This window comes from Mugil cephalus, chromosome 9 (genome assembly GCF_022458985.1).
Source record: "Mugil cephalus isolate CIBA_MC_2020 chromosome 9, CIBA_Mcephalus_1.1, whole genome shotgun sequence".
Lineage (NCBI taxonomy): Eukaryota > Metazoa > Chordata > Actinopteri > Mugiliformes > Mugilidae > Mugil > Mugil cephalus.
This window is the reverse complement of record NC_061778.1, coordinates 14503-39937: the sequence shown is the minus strand read 5'-3', so window position 1 is coordinate 39937 and position 25435 is coordinate 14503. Positions and strand designations below refer to the sequence as shown.

Sequence of the window (25435 nt, the reverse complement as noted above, 5' to 3'; positions counted from 1 at the left end):
AACCAGCCTCTGTCTCGTGCCAGTAGATGGTGTGTTCATGATGACTGAAATATAAAAAGCCCTGTGTAGGACTGGGCCCTTTATCATGTAATCAGGAAGTGACAACATCACAGACAGTCTAATAAAAATCAAATTTATTTCTGTCTTCATGTCCCAAAAAGATCCAAACAGAGTCACAACGATCCAACAGATTTTTTCTTCTGACACATCTGATAAAAATAAACAGACTCTGAGTCATTCATCTGTTTCTCACAGTGTAAACACATCAACATATGTACATGACACGTCTGCAAACAGGTAAAGATGAAAACATGTGGTCAGAAGCTGAAAATCAACCCAGACTGAACATGAACCTGTTTCTGTTACTCAGAGGGTTAATGTGACCTCTAACCTTTGTTGCCTTTATTGGCCCCACCCCCTCTCTCTGATTGGCACGTGAACTTGTCTCAGACTTTAAACTCCTAACTCTGGTCATCATCATGTTGTATTGTCATTGTGGGATTGTCCATGATGGGCTCTACATCATCATTTTATTTAGTCTAATTCGAATTGTGTGATCATGATAATAAATAAATATATAACTACATCTAAAAAATAGCACAATAAATAATAAATAGGCGTGTAACTATAATGATGGGTGTGATATCATGTTCTGTATGTCATTTGTCAATGTGAAACTGAAGAAGTGCACTTAATTTTGTGACAAAACGCTTTTTGTACAAAAGTAAAAGGTAAACACAGTCAGCATTGGTCACATGTTCAGACTGTGTTCACAGACTGTGTTAAACTTTTTCTTTGTGCATATTCAAACAGTAAATCTCCTTGTGGCTTCAGGCTGACATTAATCAGGTATCCCAGATATCACATCATATACCAGACACTTAAATCTAATGAGGACAAAGTCACAGCGTTCACATTTTTATGGAGGAAAAACTGGATTTAGATATGACCTCCTGACCTTAAATCCAGTCAATCTGGAGTTAATCTGGAGTCAGACTGGAGTTAATCTGGTGTCAGACTGGAGTTAATCTAGAGTCAAATTTGAGTTAATCTGGGGTCAGACTGGAGTTAATCTGCGGTCAGACTGGAGTTAATATGGAGATATACTGGAGTTAATCTGGTATCAGACTGGATTTAATCTGGAGTCAGACTGGAGTTAATCTAGAGATATACTGGAGTTAATCTAGAGTCAAATTTTAGTTAATCTGGAGTCAGACTGGAGTTAATATGGAGTCACTGGAGTTAATCTAGAGATATACTGGAGTTAATCTGGAGTCAGACTGGAATTATTCTAGAGATATACTGGAGTTAATCTGGAGTCACACTGGAGTTAATCTGGAGTCACTGGAGTTAATCTAGAGATATACTGGAGTTAATCTGGAGTCAGACTGGAGTTAATCTGGTGTCAGACTGGAGTTAATCTAGAGTCAAATTTGAGTTAATCTGGAGTCAGACTGGAGTTAATCTGGTGTCAGACTGGAGTTAATCTAGAGTCAAATTTGAGTTAATCTGGGGTCAGACTGGAGTTAATATGGAGATATACTGGAGTTAATCTGGTATCAGACTGGATTTAATCTGGAGTCAGACTGGAGTTAATCTAGAGATATACTGGAGTTAATCTAGAGTCAAATTTTAGTTAATCTGGAGTCAGACTGGAATTATTCTAGAAATATACTGGAGTTAATCTGGAGTCACACTGGAGTTAATCTGGAGTCACTGGAGTTAATCTAGAGATACACTGGAGTTAATCTTGAGTCAGGCTGGAGTTAATCTGGAGTCAGACTGGAGTTAATCTAGAGATAGACTGGAGTTAATCTGGGGTCAGACTGGAGTTAATCTAGAGATAGACTGGAGTTAATCTGGGGTCAGACTGGAGTTAATCTAGAGATATACTGGAGTTAATCTAGAGTCACACTGGAGTTAATCTTGAGTCAGGCTGTATGTTTCTGGGACAGTGGAAGAGGTCAAATCCACAACAACCTGCCACAATATTGTCCTTCATCTTTTTTTAAATATATATCTGTTCATCATCATAAAAGTGCTTAAATATAAAAACATTTTCACATCCTGACCTTCACACACGGGCGCTGATTCTTTATAAAACAAGTCAGTTTATAAATTCTTTTTCTGCTACGTCACCGTCAGAGAAAATCATGAAAACCTTTCACAGATAGAAAAAGAACGACAAGAAAGACAACGGTTTTGCTACACCTCCTCTACCTCCCTGACCTCCATCTAAATAAAGAGTTTAAATGATACCATAAATAATGTTTAAATGATTATGAGTTTAAATAAATATAATAAATAAAGTGTTTAAATTATTATAATAAATGATATGTTTGAATGATTGTAATAGATAATATGTGTTTGTGTGTGCTGTTAATCTCAGGGTTTAAATAAAGTTCCATTCATCAGTTTCTGCTGTGGGTTATTAGATGGTGGCTCAACCTCTGGGTCTGGGCCCACATCAGATGAACTGAAGTCTTGAACATTGAACAGATTCGTCCACTGACTGATGGTCTGACATCTTTGCATCTGACGCTGAGGGAACAAACTGAACACAAGTTTGTTCTTTGATTATTGAAATTATTTACAGTTATTTATTAATGAGACAGGTTATATGAGAAAGATCAGCCAGCTTCATCACCTTCATCTTCATCTTCAGCTGGTTCAGATCTCTGTGTCAAAGAAGACGGCGGTGGTGGGCGGGGCTGAATATGGAGGCGGCTGCTTCCTCTTCCAGCTCGGCAGAATGGGGAACGTTTCCTGTTTACACAGATTCTTCTCGGGGCGCTGACGAGATTTAATCTCACGACACAAAACTCGTTTCTTCTCAATCGTCTCCATCATAGTGACGTCACTGCAGAGCCACGGCATCTGGAGATGAAGAGCACCTTCATCATACCACCATCATCATCATCACCATCATCATCACCTTCATCATACCACCATCATCATCATCACCATCATCATCATCACCATCATCATCACCTTCATCATACCACCTTCATCATACCACCATCGTCATCATCATCATCATCATCAACATCATCATCATCATCACCTTCATCATCATCATCATCATCAACATCATCATCATCATCATCACCTTCATCATCATCATCATCATCATCACCATCATCACCTTCATCATCATCATCTTCATCTTCATCATCATCATCATTTTCATCTTCATCATCATCAACATCATAATCATCATCATCATCACCTTCATCATCATCACCATCATCATCACCTTCATCATCATCATCTTCATCTTCATCATCATCATTTTCATCTTCATCTCTTCTCACATCATATATCATCTCAATCTATCGCCATCATATCTCACCATCATCATCACCATCATCATCACCTTCATCATACTCACTCATCATCATCGCACTAATCAACACCTCATCATCACCATCATCATCACCCATCATACACCTCATCATATCACCATCGTCATCATCACATCATCAACATCATCATCATCATCACCTTCATCATCACATCTCATCATCATCATCATCACACATCATCACTCATCATCATCATTTCATCTTCATCATCATCAACATCATCATCATCACATCATCACCTTCATCATCATCACCATCATCATCACTTCATCATCATCATCTATCATCTCATCATCATCATTTTCATCTTCATCATCATCAACATCATAATCATCATCATCATCACCTTCATCATCATCACCATCATCATCACCTTCATCATCATCATCTTCATCTTCATCATCATCATCATTTTCATCTTCATCATCATCAACATCATAATCATCATCATCATCACCATCATCATCACCATCATCATCACCTTCATCATACCACCATCATCATCATCACCATCATCATCATCACCATCATCATCACCTTCATCATACCACCATCGTCATCATCATCATCATCAACATCATCATCATCATCACCTTCATCATCATCATCATCATCATCATCATCATCATCACCATCATCACCTTCATCATCATCATCTTCATCTTCATCATCATCACCTTCATCATCATCAACATCATAATCATCATCATCATCATCACCATCATCATCATCATCATCATCATCATCATCATCATCATCATCACCATCACCATCATCATCATCATCATCATCATCATCATCATCTTCATCACCATCACCATCATCATCATCATCATCATCATCACCATCATCACCATCATCATCATCATCATCATTGCGTGTTTGTTTAGCTATTTTTGTTTTGTGTTGTCGTCTAGATAATTCTTTTTGTCCAGTGATTTTTTTGTGTCTGATACAAGACAGGAATTGCTTATTGACTCTGACATGTGTCATTAATATAGATACTATATTATATATTACATTACATACATATTACATACACAGCGATTTTTTACACACACACTTAATTAAAACTTTCATTCATGTCTGTTTTATTTTCTGTAAGTCTACAGAGAAGACAAGGTGAAGGTGAGGACAGACAGACGGAGAGACGGACAGATGGAGGACAGGGTTTATTTTTGAGGTTTGTCAGTTTGATGCTGTATCACTTCTTTCATTTACATTTATACTGAAATAAGTAGACTTATAACCAATTATCACTGGGACAAACAAAAGACAGAAGACAAACATTAACCGTAGAGCAACAAACACAAGGGACAAAGACATTGATGTCAACGTTAGTTAGTGGTTTAATTAAGAATTACTTAAAGATTAGTGGTTGATTAAATGATGAAGAATTTACAATGCAGCTTAATTGGGATGTTAGTTGTCATTTGATTTCTGAGCTAAGATGAATGGGTTCAGGTTAAGTATTAACCAGTGGTAGTTAGGGTTAGAATTAACCTGTGTTAATCATGGTTAGTAGTAGTGCTAGTTAGGGTCAGTATTGACAGGTGTTAGTATTAACCAGTGTTAATTAGGGTTAGTATTAACCAGTCATAGTTTGTGTTAGTATTAACCTCTATCAGCGATTACTCTATTGTACCAACTCTGTTGGTGTCACAGTGGTCACACTCATTAAAAATACAAAAGATTTCATTCCTTCCAAATATTTGAGACAAGGTAAAAGTAGAAAACAGTCACAGTTACAGTTCAGCTGAAGAGTCTGTTACATGTTTCATGATCTGAAACCATCTCCATGAGAACATTAGACAGGAAGCACAGAGGTAAACAGGTGGTTTACAGGTGTTGTACCTGGCTGAGGGCAGGATGATGAGGGTCATGCAGGTGACGTTGTGGTGAAGGAACACCTGATGTTGAGGCTGAACGGCCAAGTTTACACACAGACTTTGATTCTGCAGAAACAAGAACAGATGCATCAATTAAGCCACAGAGACCTGGGGCTCACCTGATAATTACCTAATGTTCACGTGATAATTATCTAATATTCACCTGTTAATCACCTGAGGCCTCATTTACCAACTGTGCGTAGAAAAGATTCTAAATTCCTTCATAGGAATGAAACTTGGAATATGTTTAAGTGCAAAAACTGGATTTATCAAACATGCGGACACTGGTTGTACACACGCTTATAAGTAATCAGTGATGATAAATCCCATATTTTATTAACTACCAGGCTTGTACATGGTTCGGTTCTTTTGCATTCAGAAACGCCTCCAATTGACCATATATAGTAGCAACAAACCCTTTAAGAATGGGTGAAATCATGGCAGAGGGCAAAGACAAGGAATTTCTGCGAGAGGAACTTGTAGGATAAGTTGAAACTAATCAAAAATAGTGTTGTCAGGTGTCACCAACATCAGGAAAAATGCTGCCTGGGAGAAGGTCATGACTGCTCTTAATTCTGTTGGTTCACTCTCAGAAATAAAAAAGATGGTTTGATATCAAAGTCACTTTCACCGTTAAACTTTAAAATGGATGAATGATGTTGAGATTATTTTCCCACCAGACTTTCGATCTGAAATGTCTCACTTTCCAAAGATCACCATCAGCTCTGCACTGGGCGTGGGCTCATCTGTCCTGTCCTGCCTTGTCTGATTGATGACTTATGTTAAGCCCACAGCCAGAATGATGGTCAGACTTTTCCAGGCTAATACTGAAGTGCAAATTACTTGCACTTTGATTGAAATAAATCCTTTCCTGTTCACGTAACTGAATTCATTGTGTGATTTTTAGGATGTGGGACAATCTATGGTTCCACATTCCTGGGAATCTAGCAGTGAACTCCTCCTTTGATTTGGGCTTGTTGATGATGTCTGGTAATTGGATGTAAATGGAGGCCAGAGAAATTACAGCACCCAGCGCTGCTGATGTGATTCTGCTTAGTGTCGGTTATATGTCTATAAACTCTGGCTGAAATGTTCCGGTGGCCAAACATCTCAGGGTGGACAGGAGCTGGATGAGCACTGGGACGACTTTGGTGCGTTTTGTCTCTCGCTCCAACCAGAATTTTAAATTAAATAAATCCATCAGTATGTTTTTGATGAAACTGTTGAACAGATCAGATTAACGCTCTTTGAAAACGCACGGTTCTCAAAATCCTCCAATAGTGATAAGATAATGGTACGTCAGCCTTTCTTTTCAGGTTGTCCCATCGTAACTGTCTTTTATAGCTTGTCGCACCAATTAATCAAAATGTCAGTTAAATCACTGATTGAGTATTTTTATTGAATACAGGAAAAAGGGAACATGTGTGAAGTTGGAGATTGAACACTGTGATTTTCGTAATGGTCTCTAGGTGTAGCTCTGCTGTTCTACCACTAGAGTTTGTGTGTAGGTACAGTCAGTTGTTTTTAAATTTGCACACACATTCCTAAGCACAAGTACGAGTGGATAAATTCCACACTTTGCGTGAGAATGTTCTTACACACTCATCTGTGCATATGCACGGTTGATAAATGAGGCCCCAGGAGTTTACCTGGTATTTACCCAACGGTCTGGATTCACACTGTGGTTAACCTGCCATTGCTCTGATAATCACCTGATACTCAACTACAACACCACTGACCTTGTGTTTTGTCTGACTCACCTCCTCCTCCTCCTCCTCCTCCTCCTCCTCCTCCTGACAGCATCATGGTGGGGCTGACTGATGACCTCCCCATTCTGCTGGAAACTGGACTCGACTGTTCGTCTCTTTCTCTACTGTTGTGCCTTGGCAGAGACCTACTGTCCACTACGGAGACATCACCAGACAAAGACAGAAAAGACATGACATTACACCTCTTCTGCCTTTAGTAAACATAATGAGAAAGCAGCTCTCAGGTCAGGAGAGAATCATGTTGAATCATGTACTGGTGTCTGAGATGTATTGTTGCTCCCATGCTCGGTGTAAATCTTCAGGTAGGTCTAATGCATCTGCCATGTCCTGGATATCAAATACCTTAAACCACGAGCAAATCTCATAAAATGATCTTTAGTCAGATGACTGACTGACAGTCGTCACCGTGGCAACAGCGTCTCCATGGAGACAAAACAAAGTGATGATAATCTTCCTTTACAGAGCTGCAGTCCTCCAACGCTCACTTCATCAGGACATTAACCATTTGTTCTCAGAGAACCTCCGTCTGCAGCTAAAGGGCCCCTCATCTACACAGCATATGTGTTCTACTACAGGTCATGTGTTCTTCTACAGGTCATATGTTCTTCTACAGGTCCCATGTTCTTCTACAGGTCCCATGTTCTTCTACAGCTCACATGTTCTTCTACAGGTCCCATGTTCTTCTACAGGTCACGTGTTCTACTACAGGTCACATGTTCTTCTACAGGTCACGTGTTCTACTACAGGTCACATGTTCTTCTACAGGTCCCATGTTCTTCTACAGGTCCCATGTTCTTCTACAGGTCACATGTTCTTCTACAGGTCACGTGTTCTTCTACAGGTCATGTGTTCTAGTACAGGTCATACTGTATGTTCTACTACAGGTCATATGTTCTACTACAGGTCACATGTTCCTCTACAGGTCATGTGTTCTACTACAGGTCACATGTTCTACTACAGGTCATGTGTTCTACATGTTCTACTACAGGTCACATGTTCTTCTCCAGGTCATGTGTTCTAGTACAGGTCATATGTTCTACTACAGGTCACATGTTCCTCTACAGGTCATGTGTTCTACTACAGGTCGTATGTCCTACATGTTCTACTACAGGTCATACAGTATATTCTACTACAGGTCACATGTTCTTCTCCAGGTCATGTGTTCTAGAACAGGTCATATGTTCTACTACAGGTCATGTGTTCTACTACAGCTCACATGTTCTTCTACAGGTCATGTGTTCTACTACAGGTCACACGTTCTTCTACAGATCATATGTTCTACTACAGGTCATATGTTCTACTACAGGTCACATGTTCTTCTACAGGTCATGTGTTCTACTACAGGTCACACGTTCTTCTACAGATCATATGTTCTACTACAGGTCATATGTTCTACTACAGGTCACATGTTCCTCTACAGGTCATGTGTTCTACCACAGGTCGTATGTCCTACATGTTCTACTACAGGTACCATGTTCTTCTACAGGTCATGTGTTCTAGTACAGGTCACATGTTCTTCTCCAGGTCATGTGTTCTACTACAGGTCACATGTTCTAGTACAGGTAATATGTTCTACATGTTCTGCTACAGGTCACATGTTCTAGTACAGGTAATATGTTCTACATGTTCTACTACAGGTCACATGTTCTAGTACAGGTAATATGTTCTACATGTTCTACTACAGGTCACATGTTCTCTACAGGTCATGTGTTCTACTACAGGTCACATGTTCCTCTACAGGTCATATGTTCTAGCACAGGTCATATGTTCTACATGCTCTATTACAGGTCACATGTTCTACTACAGGTCACATGTTCTTCTACAGGCCATGTGTTCTACATGTTCTACTACAGGTCATATGTTCTGCATGTTCTACTACAGGTCATGTGTTCTACATTGTCTACTACAGGGCATGTGTTCTACTACAGGCCATATGTTCTGCATGTTCTACTACAGGTCGTTCTACATTGTCTACTACAGGGCATGTGTTCTACTACAGGCCATATGTTCTGCATGTTCTACTACAGGTCATACGTTCTACTACAGGCCATATGTTCTGCATGTTCTACTACAGGTCATGTGTTCTACATTGTCTACTACAGGGCATGTGTTCTACTACAGGTCATATGTTCTACTACAGCTCACATGTTCTTCTACAGGTCATGTGTTCTACTACAGGTCACACGTTCTTCTACAGATCATATGTTCTACTACAGGTCATATGTTCTACTACAGGTCACATGTTCTTCTACAGGTCATGTGTTCTACTACAGGTCACACGTTCTTCTACAGATCATATGTTCTACTACAGGTCATATGTTCTACTACAGGTCACATGTTCCTCTACAGGTCATGTGTTCTACCACAGGTCGTATGTCCTACATGTTCTACTACAGGTACCATGTTCTTCTACAGGTCATGTGTTCTAGTACAGGTCACATGTTCTTCTCCAGGTCATGTGTTCTACTACAGGTCACATGTTCTAGTACAGGTAATATGTTCTACATGTTCTGCTACAGGTCACATGTTCTAGTACAGGTAATATGTTCTACATGTTCTACTACAGGTCACATGTTCTAGTACAGGTAATATGTTCTACATGTTCTACTACAGGTCACATGTTCTCTACAGGTCATGTGTTCTACTACAGGTCACATGTTCCTCTACAGGTCATATGTTCTAGCACAGGTCATATGTTCTACATGCTCTATTACAGGTCACATGTTCTACTACAGGTCACATGTTCTTCTACAGGCCATGTGTTCTACATGTTCTACTACAGGTCATATGTTCTGCATGTTCTACTACAGGTCATGTGTTCTACATTGTCTACTACAGGGCATGTGTTCTTCTACAGGCCATATGTTCTGCATGTTCTACTACAGGTCGTTCTACATTGTCTACTACAGGGCATGTGTTCTACTACAGGCCATATGTTCTGCATGTTCTACTACAGGTCATACGTTCTACTACAGGCCATATGTTCTGCATGTTCTACTACAGGTCATGTGTTCTACATTGTCTACTACAGGGCATGTGTTCTACTACAGGTCATATGTTCTGCATGTTCTACTGCAGGTCATATGTTCTATTACAGGTCATATGTTCTGCATGTCCTACTACAGGTCATATGTTCTACTATAGGTCACGTTCTACTACGGGTCACATGTTCTGCTACAGGTCACGTTCTACCACAGGTCACTTGTTCTGCGTGTCCATCCATTACTGAGGGGTCTGGAGTTTAATCTAGAAATGGTATTTTAGAGAAATAAAGTTTAGTTTTAACTTTAGTTCAGCTTTTGCTGAGGTGTGGACTCTGAGTCTTTATTGGATAAATTCAGTCAGTAACAAAGAACCACATATTCTGGACAGATGGAATGAATGCTCCATTAGAACATCAAATCCTCTGCTCTCTGTTCAATGGTTCAGTATCATGGTTTCACCCTTTAGAGGATTTGATACTTGACCTGCGAGGTGAGAAAGCTCATGCTCATGAAACATGATCAGCTGATTCAAGAAATTAAAATCAATGTAAAAAGTGCAATGGGAAAACTGAGAAAGACTATAGGCACTGAACTTCCTGTCCACAAGTCTTTCTTCAGCTGATACGAGGTTGAATGCATGGTAGCTCAGTGGCGTTCATTGTGTCTTTTCGATTAATCATATGTTACCGTTTCTCTGATAATAGGAAGATGTTACTTCTACCTTGATATGTTTCGGGGGAACCTTCCTCAGAAGTGTCACCGATGGTAGTGTGACGTGGTCTTATCAGCTGATGTTACCGAGGCGTGACCATCCTGTCAGGTTTGACAGTTGTCCATGTGACAGGACAGTCACGCCTCCTGCTGTGACATAAGCAAACCTCACACAAAACTATGGCAAATACTAGAACACCCCAAGGACAAAATCAAACAAAATAACAAATGCAATGCCATATATGAGATTCCATGTCAGTCATCTAATGAAACATAGACTGGGGATACGGGGATAAAGTTCAACACACACAAACAACAACATAAAAAGGAATGTGAGAAGGAGACAGAAAAAAGACAAACAAGAGCAGTAAAAGAAAAGGCACAACAGGAAAACTACAAATCAGCCATAACGGACGACTGCGAGAGAGAAAACCATATCCTGGACTGGGACAAGGCCAGAGAAGACACCAACGTTAGATCAGGGACGTGATTGAGATCAGGAAACGAGGACAACAAACTGAAATGAGTGAGCCTTATGCTCTCGCACACCTAGAGTAGTGTCCTAGAGACGTGGACGGACAGCGGAACACGCTGACAGGATGGTCACGCCTCTGTAACATCAGCTGATAAGACCACGTCATCCTACCACTGGAGACACTTCTGAGGAAGGTTCCTCCGAAACATATCAAGGTAACAGATACATCTTCCTATTATCAAAATCAGTGTCAGAAAAAAGAAAAGTGACAACATATTATTGAATGGATGGTACTGATGTATTATAACACAATGAACTACACCCCTGGTGAACATGTGATGTAGTGTTGAAGTGGTCCCGTTAGTCGTAGTGATGTCCTCACCTCACCTCCTGTCTGCCTGACATAAACACTGATATAAAACGGAGGTCTAGTAGTGATGCAGTAGTTCCGTTAGTAACCAAGGTAACCCATACACCTCATTACAATACTCATCCTAAGTCTGCCACCACCTTCATGACATCAAAAGAGCCCATCTCCATCTCACCTCACCAAACTCTTTTGGGCGACACGGAGCCAGACTCTATGTCTTCCTTCATTCCATCCCATCATATCCTCTGTCTTCTCTCTCTCTGCTGTCTCTCCCTTTATATGAGCTGCTCAAGGTTTCTTGCTTGTCATGCTGCTCTGGGGGTTTCAGGCCGGGTTTAAGAACAGATTTGGTAAAGTTTCTTGAGACAGTTTGTATTGATATTGACACTATATAAATGAAATTAAAGTGAACTGAATCTCCTCAAGCCCTTCATCCCACGTTTCCCTCCCTTAAACCTGGTCAAAATAAACTTTTTAATGTATACTGAGATGTGGTCTTATTCGTAAACTCTCTCCCTTTCTGCAATGAGCCCTGAACCTGGATATGACACCTAAGTGTCCATTTATTATCCCTGTCCATTTATTATACCTGCATCTGGACAGTCATCCTGAGGACTACCAACTGGTTTTCACTGATGAGAAAATGCTGTTTCGTGAGTAAAAGTGATTCACTGTGTGTAATGTTATGTTTGATGTAAATACTGACTGTTAATCTTGCATGAACTATACAGGGACACCAAGCTAACACTAATGGTTGGCAGCAGCTAATCTAATACTAAGAAGACAAAGACCATATTACTGACAGCGTAACTGCGATGGCGTTAACAAGGTTGTGTGTTTCACCTTAGCTAACCCATGTGAGGTTAGAGGCCCCAGCACAATCAGTGTCGTTATACACGAAAAGCAAGAGTTCCACATTGCATTCCAACCTTTCTTTAGCTTTAGAGAGCTCAAACATATAGTCACTACTTGCATTACCAAGGTCTGTTCTAAGACATGAATAACTAACGCTGTTCTCTGTTTGTCTTATCCAAAGATCCTTGCAAAAAACAGCTCCTGGTATTTCTCCTAAGAAATGGGTTAGAAATGTTTGTCACACCTTAATGTTAAACAAATTCACTATGGGCTCAATGTATGAATTTAATGAATGTTTTGTTTTTCAAATTCGGATTCATCCCACAGGTGTGCAGACTACATTGGGACTCTTTTTTCATATCACCACTATCAATACTCTGTATTAATCATTTATCTATATTTCTATTTTTATTCAACCTTTTTATTTGTGTTTGTATGTGTTTCTTTAGGCAGAAACTCTGCTATGACCCTGAGGCCAATCTTGCGTGGAGACTGGAGACATTTCAGCACAGGACTAATTCTCTATCTACATCGCTGATATTTGGGAAAAAAGTATCCCATGTGAAGTGGCGTTTAATGTCTTCATCCAAACTATTATGTGATGTAAATGTATTTTAAAGTGTTACCGTGGTGCATTTTCTAATAAACGTTTTAAGCTTAACATGGTCTCTTTAATCAATCATAGTTTATTTTACATGAAATGCAATTGAAAACAACATTTACATCAGAGTAAATATGGAGTAAACACACGCAGTAGTTAAAAACTGCCACTGTCACTGACATGAGAAAGCTGATATCTAAGCTTTAACACTAGTGTTGAGAGAAGTCACAAACACTGGTTAGTGTTGCATTTTAACTATAAAGAGTCAGGAACACGTTAAGAGTGTTAAGATAGCAACGCTATAACAAGAGTGAAATTAACACTCTTTGGCGTGGACGCATACAGACACTTGAAAAGTGTTGAGATGAACTCTGATGATGATTTGGGTTTGCTGACTCTTCTGTGTCGATGTATTAGTGTGGTTCATAGTCGTGACGTGGTTAGTTGCTATCTTACTTTCAGCTCTGTCTTCCTTCTTCCTGTTAACACTGATCAACTTAGTTAGTTTTTGGTGTAGTACTGATGTAGTAGTGATGTAGTAGTACCAGTAGGGTTACTCTGACATGGTCCTTACCTTCAGCCTCCCTGCTCTTCCTTCTTCCTGATATAAACACTGATCAAACTCTAGTATAGTTTTGGTGTAGTACTGATGTAGTAGTGATGTAGTCATAGTACCAGTAGGGTTAGTCTGACATGGTCCTTACCTTCAGCCTCCCTGCACTTCTTTCTTCCTGATATAAACACTGATCAAACTCTAGTATAGTACTGATGTAGTAGCGATGTAGTAGCGATGTAGTAGTACCAGTAGTCATAGTACCAGTAGGGTTAGTCTGACATGGTCCTTACCTTCAGCCTCCCTGCTCTTCTTTCTTCCTGACCCTCTCTTTTGTCTTCCTGACGTAAACAGATTGTTGAGTTCATCCAATGGGCTCGTAGGAGTCTGTGACCTCATTGACACATTTTGCATGGAGCCGTGGGTGGAGGAAGAGTTACTAAGTTTAGCCCCACTCTCCCCCACCCTGTGGGACGATGAAGATGATGAGGATGAGGAGCGCGGCATACTTCCTCCTGCCATCAAAGTGTCGTAAGGCGGTGGTCTCTTCAGACTTAGAGGAGTCAGGGAGCGACCCATGCTGACCGGAGATGGACATGCTGATTGGCTGCGGGGGTAACCATGGCCACCGTGGGTGGAGCTAGAGGACTTGTAGTGGTTGGAGGGAAGAGGTGGAGCAGATGAGCGACCAGAAGACGTGATGGTGTGGGTGGAGGTTAGGTCTCTGTCTCGATCCCCATCCCGAGTTCGTTCTTTGCGGTGGTGGGCGGAGCTTTGTGGGTGTTCAGCCCCACCCGACTTAATGGAGACGTTTTCTAACACGGGCAGCCGGGTGACATCTAAAGGAGTGAGGGGGGACTCATCAGAGTTGGGGGAGCACTGAGCAGGGGCGGGTGGGAATACAAGCAGGGGTGGGCGGTGAGTCAGGAGATTGGGGAAAGGGGGAGGGATGTCGCAGAGAGAGCTCCGGGATGACCAGGCATCAGGGTGGATGATGGTGGAGTGTGTGTCCGGCAGGAAGTCCTCCAACATTGGATACTTCATCTCCTCATACACCGACTCACTCTGCTCATCCTCCTCGGCCTCTTGACCTTTCAGCTCTCGCAAGATGTTCCCCACCATCTCGATGTAAACTGGCTCCTCATCGTCTGTGTCTCTGGAAGCTGGACTTTGATTTTGGGATGAAGATTTGTCCCAGTGTGAGGAAGACTTCTTGCTGCCATGGTTACGGATGTAGGACTCGTCAAAGGAGGTGCTGAGCTGAGTGTTTGGGTTCCTCTTGGGTTTGGGTGGAGGCATCTTTTTGCTGTCCTCAGAGTGGAGATGGTATAGAGCTGTAGACAGACACATAGTAAATGAGTGACAGTTGACAGACACATGACTTTCCGTCTATTTCCTAATACGAGCTTTGTTTTCTGGATTACTGAGAACATTCACAGACAATAATCAGACCAAGAAACAATTTTTCCATCATGTTCTCCCTTTTATTTAAAGCCAGGAAACCAGGAAACCCCATATCCTCAAATGACTTCTTTATATACAAGTGGAGATGCCATGGAAAAGATAGTCTCTCACCTTCAGCCTGTTCCAGTGTCTCTTTGGTCTCTTGATAGTCCCTCTTGGTGACACCGGGAACTCCATCCACTGTTTCAGAGCTGCTGCTCAGTTTGGTGTTGGGGTCCCTCTTGGGTTTTGGTGGAGGTTGCTTGCGGTTGTGGTTGGAGTCCTCCTCTCCTCCGCCCACCGAGTGGAGGGACTGGGATCGGACGGTGAAGCCTTGGCTGGGGGGAGGGAGTCGGTCCTGTGGCGCTGGCATTGTCATGAAACCCATCCTGAAATGTTTCCCAGCATATGCCCCATCTGTTGCTATGGCAACATCTTCACCAATCCTGGCCAATAAAAAGTTACGCTCGTCACTTCAACCAATCAGGCAACACTTTTTACAGTTAAAACTTGACTAAAACATCTTTAATTAACACAAAAGATCAAAACATTTAAAGGACTTTATTTCTTATATTAGCTGACTTTTCCAGACATTAAAAAAACTGAAAAGCTCAAAAACCGAGTGATGACTTCATCATTGTTTTCTAAAAGAAGTGACTACTCCATCCATGATCATTTAAGGTAATACACCCAACAGGAAGTAACAGAAGCTAAAACAACCTTTTAAAGCCTGTAATTTATTTTATATGTTATGTTTTCTACCTCTTGATGGCCTCGTCCTGCCGTCTCTTCTTCTGGTGTTTTTCCTGTAAATAGGTCCAATTGGTCTGGTTGCGTATGCGGTCACTCTCTCTGGCGATATCGGAGGCATTTTGGATCACCAGACCATCGTAGGTCTGAAGTCCGCTGTCCTCCACGTACTGGAAAAACCTCCCGAAGGAAGAAGCTTCCTCTTGTGAGGCCATGACTCTCTAAAGGCCTGAGAGGAGGATCAGAAACACAGAGGTCACGGCTCTGAACCTGATACAGGCTTTAAATCTCATCAGAGTTGATGCTTAATCTGATTCTTGGTGGAAGCCAGTAGATCATAGTCATTTCATCATATTAGCCATTAATACTTCCTGTCTGATTCACTGCTTCTTTTGTCAGGAATCATGAGTTTGATTGAATTAACGTGGCAGCAGTCAGAAATACGATACTGAATAAAAAATAAAACATGTGGATGCCCATCAGTGCTTACTTTCAGTGTTAATTGGAATATGAAGATAAAAGTTTGTCTGTTAAGTTTGACCAACTATTTAATAAATTCTATGCTGAATTCATCTCACTCTGTTCTCTCTATCATTTCCCTCCCCCAACTCTCTGTCTCTCAGCTTCCTTCTAAAAATGGAACAGGGAGTCAGCCAGTGGTAACCTAGCAACAGCAGCATTTCCCACAGAAGCATGATGTAATGCTTCCTGTTCATCGGTGAGAAAGAAGACACAAGGAGAGGAGGACGTAATGCACAGATTAGATTAGATACAAAGGCCTCCCTCACATTAGTGTCTATATGTGCAGACCTGTGGACGTCCCTCAGGCTCAGCAGCCTCTGTGAAACCAGGCGGACAGTGACACTGTGAAGACCTTGATCAGAGGTGACCTGACGGTTAGTTCATCTATTTTCCTCTGCAGCTCCAACAAACCATCAGGAGGATCTGCAGTATTTATGTCAGTGTTCATAACAGAGGCATGGTTTCTGTTATGCATCTATATGCCTCTATTACCTGACATTTCCTCCGTTGACCTCTACAGTTCAATGTGCTAGAAATAGATTTACTAATTAACGAATTAGACACATCTCTCTCCACGTGACGTCGTCCTATGAAAGTGTTAACCATGATCGTGACTCCTCAGGGTAAGACGATGTACTTCATCATTTTATAGAAACCAGCTCCTCATTGGATGTTTAATCCTCTGAAACCTGTCAGCAGTTAAAGAAGAGCTTCCTTTTTTTTGTCTGAACCACATGAACATCACAGACTCTGTGAAACACATGCAGATATAGAAACTGAACATTTGTCTCTGGTATGTTTTTGGTTGATAAAGTTGAATCTTATTTGAAAACGTGTGACACAAAATCACTTCTCATCTTCTCAGTTCAGGTGTGTTCACCTTCACTTTCAATCTTTTCTGGTAAAGAAACTTTACTGTGAAACTTTACTGTGATCCAAGATGGCAACCATGTTGACGTGAAATGCTGCTGTTCCCGACTTCATGGTTTGACACGTAAACAGGGTGTGAAGGAGCCGGATGTGCTTTGAACAGACTTTATTGACACTGTTAGCGAGGACACCAGCCGCTCGATGACGAACACGTCGACGTTTTCCACCAGCGGCGAAAGAAAAGCTCAGACTGAACCATGAGAAAAAGAAACAATGGTGTGAAATACAGGAACAGCTGAATGAAGGAAAAAAGAGGAGCTTACCCAATGATCAGAGAAGGCTCAGACTCCCTCCATCCCTCCTTCCTCCCTCAGTCTTTCCTGTGCAGAGAAAATATGGAGTGATGGAGCTTCCTGTCGTTCTGAGAGGAAACGATGGCCGTCTGATTTTAGTCTGCAGCGACATTAGTCGACATCTTCCCTTCAGCACCTGCTTCCCTCTTTCCTTCCTTCCTCATCAAAAATCCTCACAACTGAAATAATCACAGTTCACACACACGCAGACACACACTCACACACACACCCTTCAACCGCACACACACTCATCCCCGACGATGGTCGCCACAAGAAACGAGAGGCTGAAACCACGGCAACCTGACAGCATCCTCACCCAGCTGACTCCTCCCCCTGCTGCTCTGAAGGCAGAGATGGATGGGGGGGGGGGGGGGGAGAGAGAGAGAGGAGAGAGAGTGGAGGAGAGAGGCAGAAGGAGAGGGGGAGGGGAGAGATGGAGATTTTAGATTTTTTTTTAAAACATTCTTTACATATTTACAAGCATTTTCAATAAAGTGCTAATTCTTGTACATCTGTTCTTTAAAGAATTATCCATGAAAAACCTGTGTTTCTAAAAAAGTGTCTAAATCTCCAATATATTTATAAAATCTGTATACAAACCTCAGTCTGGTCCAGACTGGCCTGGCCTCTTGTCCCTCTCTGGTTTCCTGCTAACATAAATCACCATCTTTGCTTCTCCTGAGAGAGAGTTTAGAAGCTGACACTGTAGCTGGGGGGGTCTTTATTGAAAAGTTGGTGCACTCTGCTGCTGAATGAGCTGCCTTTGCAGTTGTCTATCTTCCTCTGCGAGGAGTTCTCCCACTGTAGATACTGGTTTTGAATGCTGAAATATAAAACAATACCATATATTTTTAAGTTAAGTTCATTGCTTTTTGCTGCAACACAGCACAGGATCACACAAACATGTCAAACTTACATCCTCCTCCTCTTTGTCATCATCCTCTTCTTCATGCCCCTGGAAGTCAGCTTCATTCATTGTCACATCCTCATCCTCTGACAGCTGAGGGAGGGAGATTAGATTGCCTTAATAAATGTATTATGTACATGCATGTACATGTACATCGCATATACTCTCAAAGTAAAATTGTAATGACTTTTAACTTACTTCTCTGACTGCTGCCTCCATCAGCCAAAGACTTCTTTGTTGATTTTCTCCTTGAACCTAGGGTCCATGGTGGCTGACTCTTCCAAGAACAGCATCAGATCATCATCCTATTCACAAATAAAACAAACAATAGTTTCACATAATTTAAGTATTGTCTTTGCGAGAGTAAAAGTAATAGAGAAACAAAATGATGTTGCAAAGGAGCAGCAAAAAAGTGCAATGCAAGGTATGCAGATTTTGTATAAGAGAACTGGAAGTGTCATGCATATAGAGTATGAATATGGATGTATATTTTGTCTCTATGGTGAACAGTCAGCTATGTATGAATTGGGATGATAATGTAATTTTTTTTTTTTTTTTTTTTTGGTTTTGCACCTGAAACAAGTCTGGACAAGTCACCGCACACTTTCTCCTTGATGGTGGCCACAAACAGAGTCATTCTGTGCAATTCAGAAGTGGCTCTCAAGCTTTTTTATTACGGGGAGAATCTGGCTGCAAGTGGCCTGTTTGTCACTTGATACAACCAGGGTGGAGATGTACATTATTCTCATCACCCTGGTAAACTCCTTGGCTTTTTTGTAGTCGTCGTCTGTGAACCTTTCAAGTCTGAGATGAAAATATTTAAATATGTATTTATCTACCATCATGCAGTTGCACTTGCTTTATGATGACATGAATGTTTATCATTCTGATATGAACTCACTTTTTAAATCACTCAATAGTTACTTAATTATAGTTACTTAATCTACATCAAATACTAGAGTTATTTATTAAAATACTTAAATAATTTAAAATACTAGTCCAATGTCATTGTGAATTCCAATCAAACAGCATACTAGATTAACTCTCTGTCTTAATCAGTTTTTGGGCTTGTGGGTCCAAGATGGCAGCTTGTATGGCTGCGTACATCTCAATAAACCTTTCAACCATGAGATACAGTGAGTTCCAGCAGGTCCTCACATCCAGGACAACAGTATGGACAGTCAGGCCTGAAACATATGGAAAGACCCATTGAAATCAGTTCAGATATGTAGTTCTGCTGTGGCTCCTGTCTGAGTGATGATATTGAAACAATGAGGCTTATTTTCTTACCCAGAAGACTCTGTTTCTCCTCAACCAGGTTCTTCACAATGGAAGATCTCTTGATCCACACAAGACAGTACCGGATCCTTGCAGCCCACTTTGAGACAGTTTGGATGGTGTAGACTTTTTGTGCACTGAGGTTGAGAGTGTGTACAAAGCATCCAAGCTTTCTGTAGTGTAACCTGGGTTAAGGGCTCTGGTCGTCTCCCTAACAATGATCATAGAGAAAGCAGTACAAAATTAGCCCTAACTAACCCTAACATCTGATTAACAGAACAGCTATGCTGACTTCAAGTTGACTGCTTATTTACCTAAACCACTTGGATTGGACCGTAGCGAAGGACTCTCCAGTCCTTCGCTACGGTCCCATCCTTCACAATAAACTTCCCAACAGCCTTATGGGATTCCTCCGTTTTCTCTGCCGTCATCTTCATGTGACGTCTTGCAATTGTGAGTGGGGTTGTCTGCACCCTGCATCCTTGACCTGCGGTGGTGGCTGCTGCTTCTATTAATGTAACATGCAGCCTACCAGCATCTGCGGTGCTAAAATTAATGCTGTACCCTCCTGAGTTAATGACTACAAACTTGACAAATAATACTCTTACCGTGACTTGACAATGTCGGAGCTGTAGCGTTTTGCAGGCGAACTTTTGCTGCGTCTAAGCAAAGACAGCGACTCCTCCAGTTTTATATTATGAGTGCGCTGCAAGTGCTTCATGGTGTTGCCGGTGTTACTTCCCTTGGATGAAACTTGTCTCAGACAAATGTTGCATCGTGACAAATCTTTATTAACTTTGACAAAGTGGGCCCACACTTTGGATCGCTTACACCTTTCCGCAGACATGATCAGTCAACTATGCGCTGCGTCAGCACCAATGGACAGCGGTAGTGTTGTGATTAGCGACGGTTAGGTAGAATATATTGAGAGTTACCATGTAACGTTAAATAAGTGCCGTGAGCTTGCTCCATTTTATCACCATGTTTCATTTGTTTTGTTTTTTTTGTTTTGTTTTTCAGCGGGAACCATTCTTGTTAGCTAGTTAGTTGGCTATTCTTTATTCCCTCTTAACGTAAATAATAGAAAGTCATATTTCGTCGGCCCATGATGAACCATGGTTATTCTTCATTAGGTTTCAGTAATGAAAATAGATTTTCTGTTCTCATCACAGAAGTCAGTAGTGGCATTAATTATTTGATGTTTTAGTTTATGCTAGTTTATAAGTCTGTCTAAATAAAGTTGCCAGTGAGTGTTCATTGTCAATATGTATGTGTATCTATGTATCTTCTGAAGTAAAATTTTGCTGTGCCTTTTTTCTGTTTCGTTGCAGACTGACAAACACAAGTTCATGTCACCTGGAGTCAGCTGAAGGAAAATGGCTCAGAGTTTTGTGGTAAGAACAGGATGTATTTGCCCTTATAGTTACTGTATTAATTAGAATCCCCTTTACCTGCATATATTGTAAGAAAGGTGATTAATGCAATTAAGATAAGATAAGAAAGTACGTCATTGATCCCCATTGGGGAAATTCAAATGTTAGAGCAGCACAACGGTGACCTGAAAGAAATTAAAGAATTAAAGAAATTACATAGGACAACAACATTAAACAGGCAACAGAAAGTACAGTACAGCAGTTGTGGATAAAGTGACAGTGTAAGTATTCTACATATGGGCTCAGCGAGGTCCGAGCTGTGTGCTGTTGTACAGTCTGATGGCAGTAGGCACAAAGCGTCTGAAGCGTTCAGTTTAGTTGGTGTGGTGTACTTGAGTGGACCATTTTGTGTTTCTGATAATTAGCGCCTGTCATGTATGGGAACAGATTGGACACAATATTATAATATAATATAGAATATTGGACAATATATATATTAAATACACCAACTCTTTGTACTGTATGCATATCTCTCAATTATCTAACTTTTTGCAATCAGTAAGTGAACTGGTGGATACCTTCTCCTTGTTATTCAACTGTCAGAGAAATATACATTTAGTTGCCATTTGTGTCTTTGTATGGATCTTGTGTCTGAGAGGGATTACTGGACTCACATTAATGCACACTTGAAAAACAAATGAGGCTATAACTTGTATGTTTTGGATTGTAAATTTCGTTTCAGGGCCTTTTAAATCCCACAAGAGCAGGAAACATAGGTCTTATTCGCCAAATATTTCACCCTTTGCTTCCCAAGTATCTGCTTCAAATACGTCTGATGATGACATTAGTGAGGATGCTCAACCAGGTAGCAGTTCAGGTGCTTTAAATCTAAGTGATCTTCCAGATGTAATCAAGCACAATTTGGCAGCAGCTTTGTTAAAATTAGAATTTTCCCTTGTAACAAGCAGAGCAATCAATGATTTTTTGGTAGAACTTTAGCTGGTTTAACTGGTTGTCCCTCAAAATCTCATGCTGAAGGTGTTTTAGTGGACATTTTTCAGAAGCACAGTGCATTGCATTAGTAAAAGAGTAATATGCAATGCATTATGTTTTGCAGATCTTGGTGTTACATGTTGGCTGTTTTTGTCTTTGATCACTTTGTTCTGTGCAACTGAAATTTTATTTCTTTTCTTTTTTATAATTCCTAAGGATGACATGAATGCTGCAAAGTAATCCCTCATTAAAGGGCTCTGCATCTATCTGAATGAGAACTCAGATGTCTGCAGATGCAGGAGTACATGGTGAGGGCTATGTGAATAGATTGTGGCCTTTTCAAAACAAATTCAGTTATAGCCCTGGAGTATAACAAGCCCAAAGGCCTGTATCAGGAAGTAGCTCAACTTCCCCAGGGTTCCTCCAACTCATCCAGCTGAACCTAACCACAACAATGACGATCTGGATCAGCAGAATCACGATGCTGGTTATCAACTCACTAACTGAACCCAGGTTTGTCTGGTTGTGAATCGTATGAGGACGGGTTCCAAGGCAGCAGAACCATCACAACTATGAGGCTGATCCACAAAGACTGATTCTCCTCAGATATGAAGGAGAAAAGTCAAACACATCGAAGAGATGCCATAAGGCAAAGGACTGCAGATTAAATAAATGTGTAAATTACACATCAGTGGTTCAGTTAGTTTAGATTTAATGAAGCCATGAATCCCAACCACTGAGCTGCAGAGATGAATCAGATGTGACCCCTCTGGAGTAAAAAGATAAAACATCATTCTATCATGTTACCGGGGCGACAATAAAGCTGTGACATCACATCAATACATCAGGTTGTTGTCCTGAATGAAATGATCCTGATTCTGAGCTGTGTTTGAGCTAAAACATCCTCTTCTTTGTGTGATTATCTCCTGGAAGGTGCGTTCATGCCGTAACGCTCTTCTAATGATTTGGGCTCCGATCTCAATCAGGTCTCAATGAAAGGACACGTGATTCTTTCCTGAACAGCTGATTGGCCGGTGGGCGGAGCCTTTTATCGGATTCAGATAAATCCTGAAAGTTACCCTGACCTGAAGCAGGTTAACTGTTCAGAGTAAGTTACCATGGTAACGTAGCTCCAGAAGAATGAAACCAGAAACCCAGAGTTAACCCTGAAGTTACCTCCATAAGTCTGTGATCCTGCTTCCTGATACAGGCCTCAGGTTGATGGTAAAAACCATTCAGGAACATAAAAACAACATCCTGAATTCAAACTTTACATGAATTTTTTAGATAAGGAGCAGATATAGGCCCAAAAGAAGCAGACATATGATGAACAAGCTGAAAGAGGCTGCCTGCTGGTGACTCAAGAAGCAGCCTGATTTTTTTTTTATTTATTTTTTTTCCAGTCAATATTCTGAGTGACATAACCTGGCTTCTGCTTCGGCCAATGTCTTTCAAACAAAACTAATGTAAAGCTTGAAGGCTCCTCTTCATTCTATCTGGAAGTAATATTGTTTGTATTTGTTTTTCCTCTTAGAAATTGACCATGAATGGCAGCATGGCAGAACATTCTTTGTCTGCAGTTGTCTGTTATGCTGCTTAAATGGGTTTAAATAAACCATAGCATTAAAATTACTGCGTATCTTTTACCAGGATTTGACTGAAGCTGCTGCACAGAGTGCCATCGAGAAAATGGCAGTGGGAATCTACGTCACCAATGAGACACCAGACAATGACTTCAATGTTAGGGTTAGGGTTAAAGATGTTCAAGATCTGGATAATGTGGCCCTGGCAGCATCAACGCTGTTTGGACTTTTTTACTGCTTGAACATGAAGTATCCATCACAGTTCCGCTGCACTTTTGAGGTGATTCAAAAGGTTGTTATTGAGTTGGATGTGACTCAACTGTCAAGAAAAACCCAAAGCTTAGAGACAAAACTGCTCCAGTAAGGTGAGCTCATGGCCGGATGTTTGAACAGTTTTGAAATTTTTAATTGTTAATTATTGAAGATTTCACTTAAATGTTTTAAACGCAGTTGCCTGAAAATGCATATATACGTTTCTGTACACTTGTTGCACATTTAATAGCTGTATTTATAGGACATTTTACTCACTAAAGAACTGATGTTTAGTTTAATTCAGTAAAGAATTTTGAGTTTTGGACCAAGATGCCACACTAAGGTCAGCGCTGAAATTTGTTACCCTCACTGCATTGCTGTTCATCCCGTGGCTCTTGAATAAAGGTTTTGACATGCGACTGTTCATTTTTATTATTAATTGGGGGTAACAATGGTCAATGTTAACCATTAAGAGAATTAATAGAAAAATATTAGACAGTAAAATAAATAATTGCTGAAATGGCAATGGTAATTAATATTTTTGCATTTCAAATAATTTCCATAGTGTAAAACGCTACTGTTTAATTTAATCTTGATATTAGAGGCCATAAGTAGAATGTTTTTATTGTTCTCTACCAAGATGGTTGTCTAACATTTTTCAAAAGAAAAGGTCTAATTTCTATGCTGTGATTGGGTTGTTAAAACACTGAAAAACTGATTCCCGATTACTTATTTGCTGTATATTTGTATCACAGCAGTGAAATTAGACATCTTGTTTTGAAAGGTTACGAATTGTTACAGGCAGCCACATTGGAAGGGAATGATAAAAGCATCTGTTTTAAGGCCTCTATTGTAAAATTGACTAATTGACACTAATACTTTTGAATTGTGTTGGAATAAAGTGATACAATTGTGCAGGATTTAAATGCTTCAGAGCTCACTTTACTTTATCAAAACATGTTTCAATCACTTTGTGTCAACACAAAATATACAGGTTTATTGAATACAAATAACTTGTGTTCATTTAACTTAATTTTTTAAGTTGTTGTCAAAGCAAACAATCTGTGTGCAACCAATGTCCACTACTGAATTAAGTAAATCCAACTTGTTATTTTTTTCAGTGCATAATCAACGTGATGATCTCTATGCTGCAGGGAAACTGGCAGAGATTTTAATTTCATTTCATTCAGCCTGAAGAAAATCTCAACTGAGAAAAACAAAACAAAACAAACAAAAAAAAAAAACAAAGTGGACCAACTATAAACTGAAGTAAACCACCATCGATAAATTAAGTCAAAGTAAACCACATTACAGAAAAAACGCAGAAAAAAAAACGCTCAGCGTCTCACTCGCAGAGAGAGAGAGAGAGAGAGAGAGAGAGAGTGAGAGAGATCACAGTGGCATCATGTGACATCACAGTGGCATCATGTGACATCACAGTAGCATCATGTGACATCACAGTGGCATCATGTGACATCATCAGACAGATTCACATTTTAAAACTGCTTAGTGAATTTTGACTTTTGAAGCAGAACAAAT

The 25435-nt window shown here is 40.4% G+C and overlaps 1 protein-coding gene and 1 long non-coding RNA gene across 3 annotated transcripts; one reads left to right on the top strand and one right to left on the bottom strand.

The window, feature by feature from the left end:
* Nucleotides 1–1667: 1667 nt before the first annotated feature.
* On the bottom strand, nt 1668–17818 carry nyap2a (neuronal tyrosine-phosphorylated phosphoinositide-3-kinase adaptor 2a). Of its 2 annotated transcripts, XM_047594607.1 has the most exons (8): nt 17481–17818; nt 15778–15994; nt 15148–15461; nt 13866–14906; nt 7015–7158; nt 5220–5320; nt 2648–2877; nt 1668–2554 (listed from the first exon to the last, which is right to left on the bottom strand). In XM_047594607.1, exons 2-7 carry the CDS (start codon nt 15978–15980, stop codon nt 2671–2673), a joined length of 2010 nt encoding a protein of 669 aa, XP_047450563.1. In that variant the 5' UTR covers nt 15981–15994; nt 17481–17818; the 3' UTR covers nt 1668–2554; nt 2648–2670. The 2 variants fall into 2 exon arrangements, with proteins under 2 accessions (XP_047450563.1, XP_047450561.1); XM_047594605.1 differs by having other exon boundaries at nt 1668–2877.
* LOC125013748 lies at nt 16513–24258 on the top strand. The gene is made up of 3 exons (XR_007113402.1): nt 16513–16661; nt 21027–21089; nt 23712–24258. It is a non-coding gene; the product is annotated as an uncharacterized LOC125013748 (long non-coding RNA).
* The last annotated feature ends 1177 nt before the right edge of the window (nt 24259–25435 follow it).

Bases quoted from the DNA above. Each gene is read 5' to 3' on its own strand.
- nyap2a (XM_047594605.1), bottom strand. From the start codon at position 15,980: ATGGCCTCACAAGAGGAAGCTTCTTCCTTCGGGAGGTTTTTCCAGTAC. The intron at 15,462-15,777 runs GTAGAAAACATA...TTTATTGGCCAG, and splicing joins CAGGACGAGGCCATCAAGAG to GATTGGTGAAGATGTTGCCA. The intron at 2,878-5,219 runs GTACAACACCTG...CTTCATCTCCAG, and splicing joins ATCATCCTGCCCTCAGCCAG to ATGCCGTGGCTCTGCAGTGA.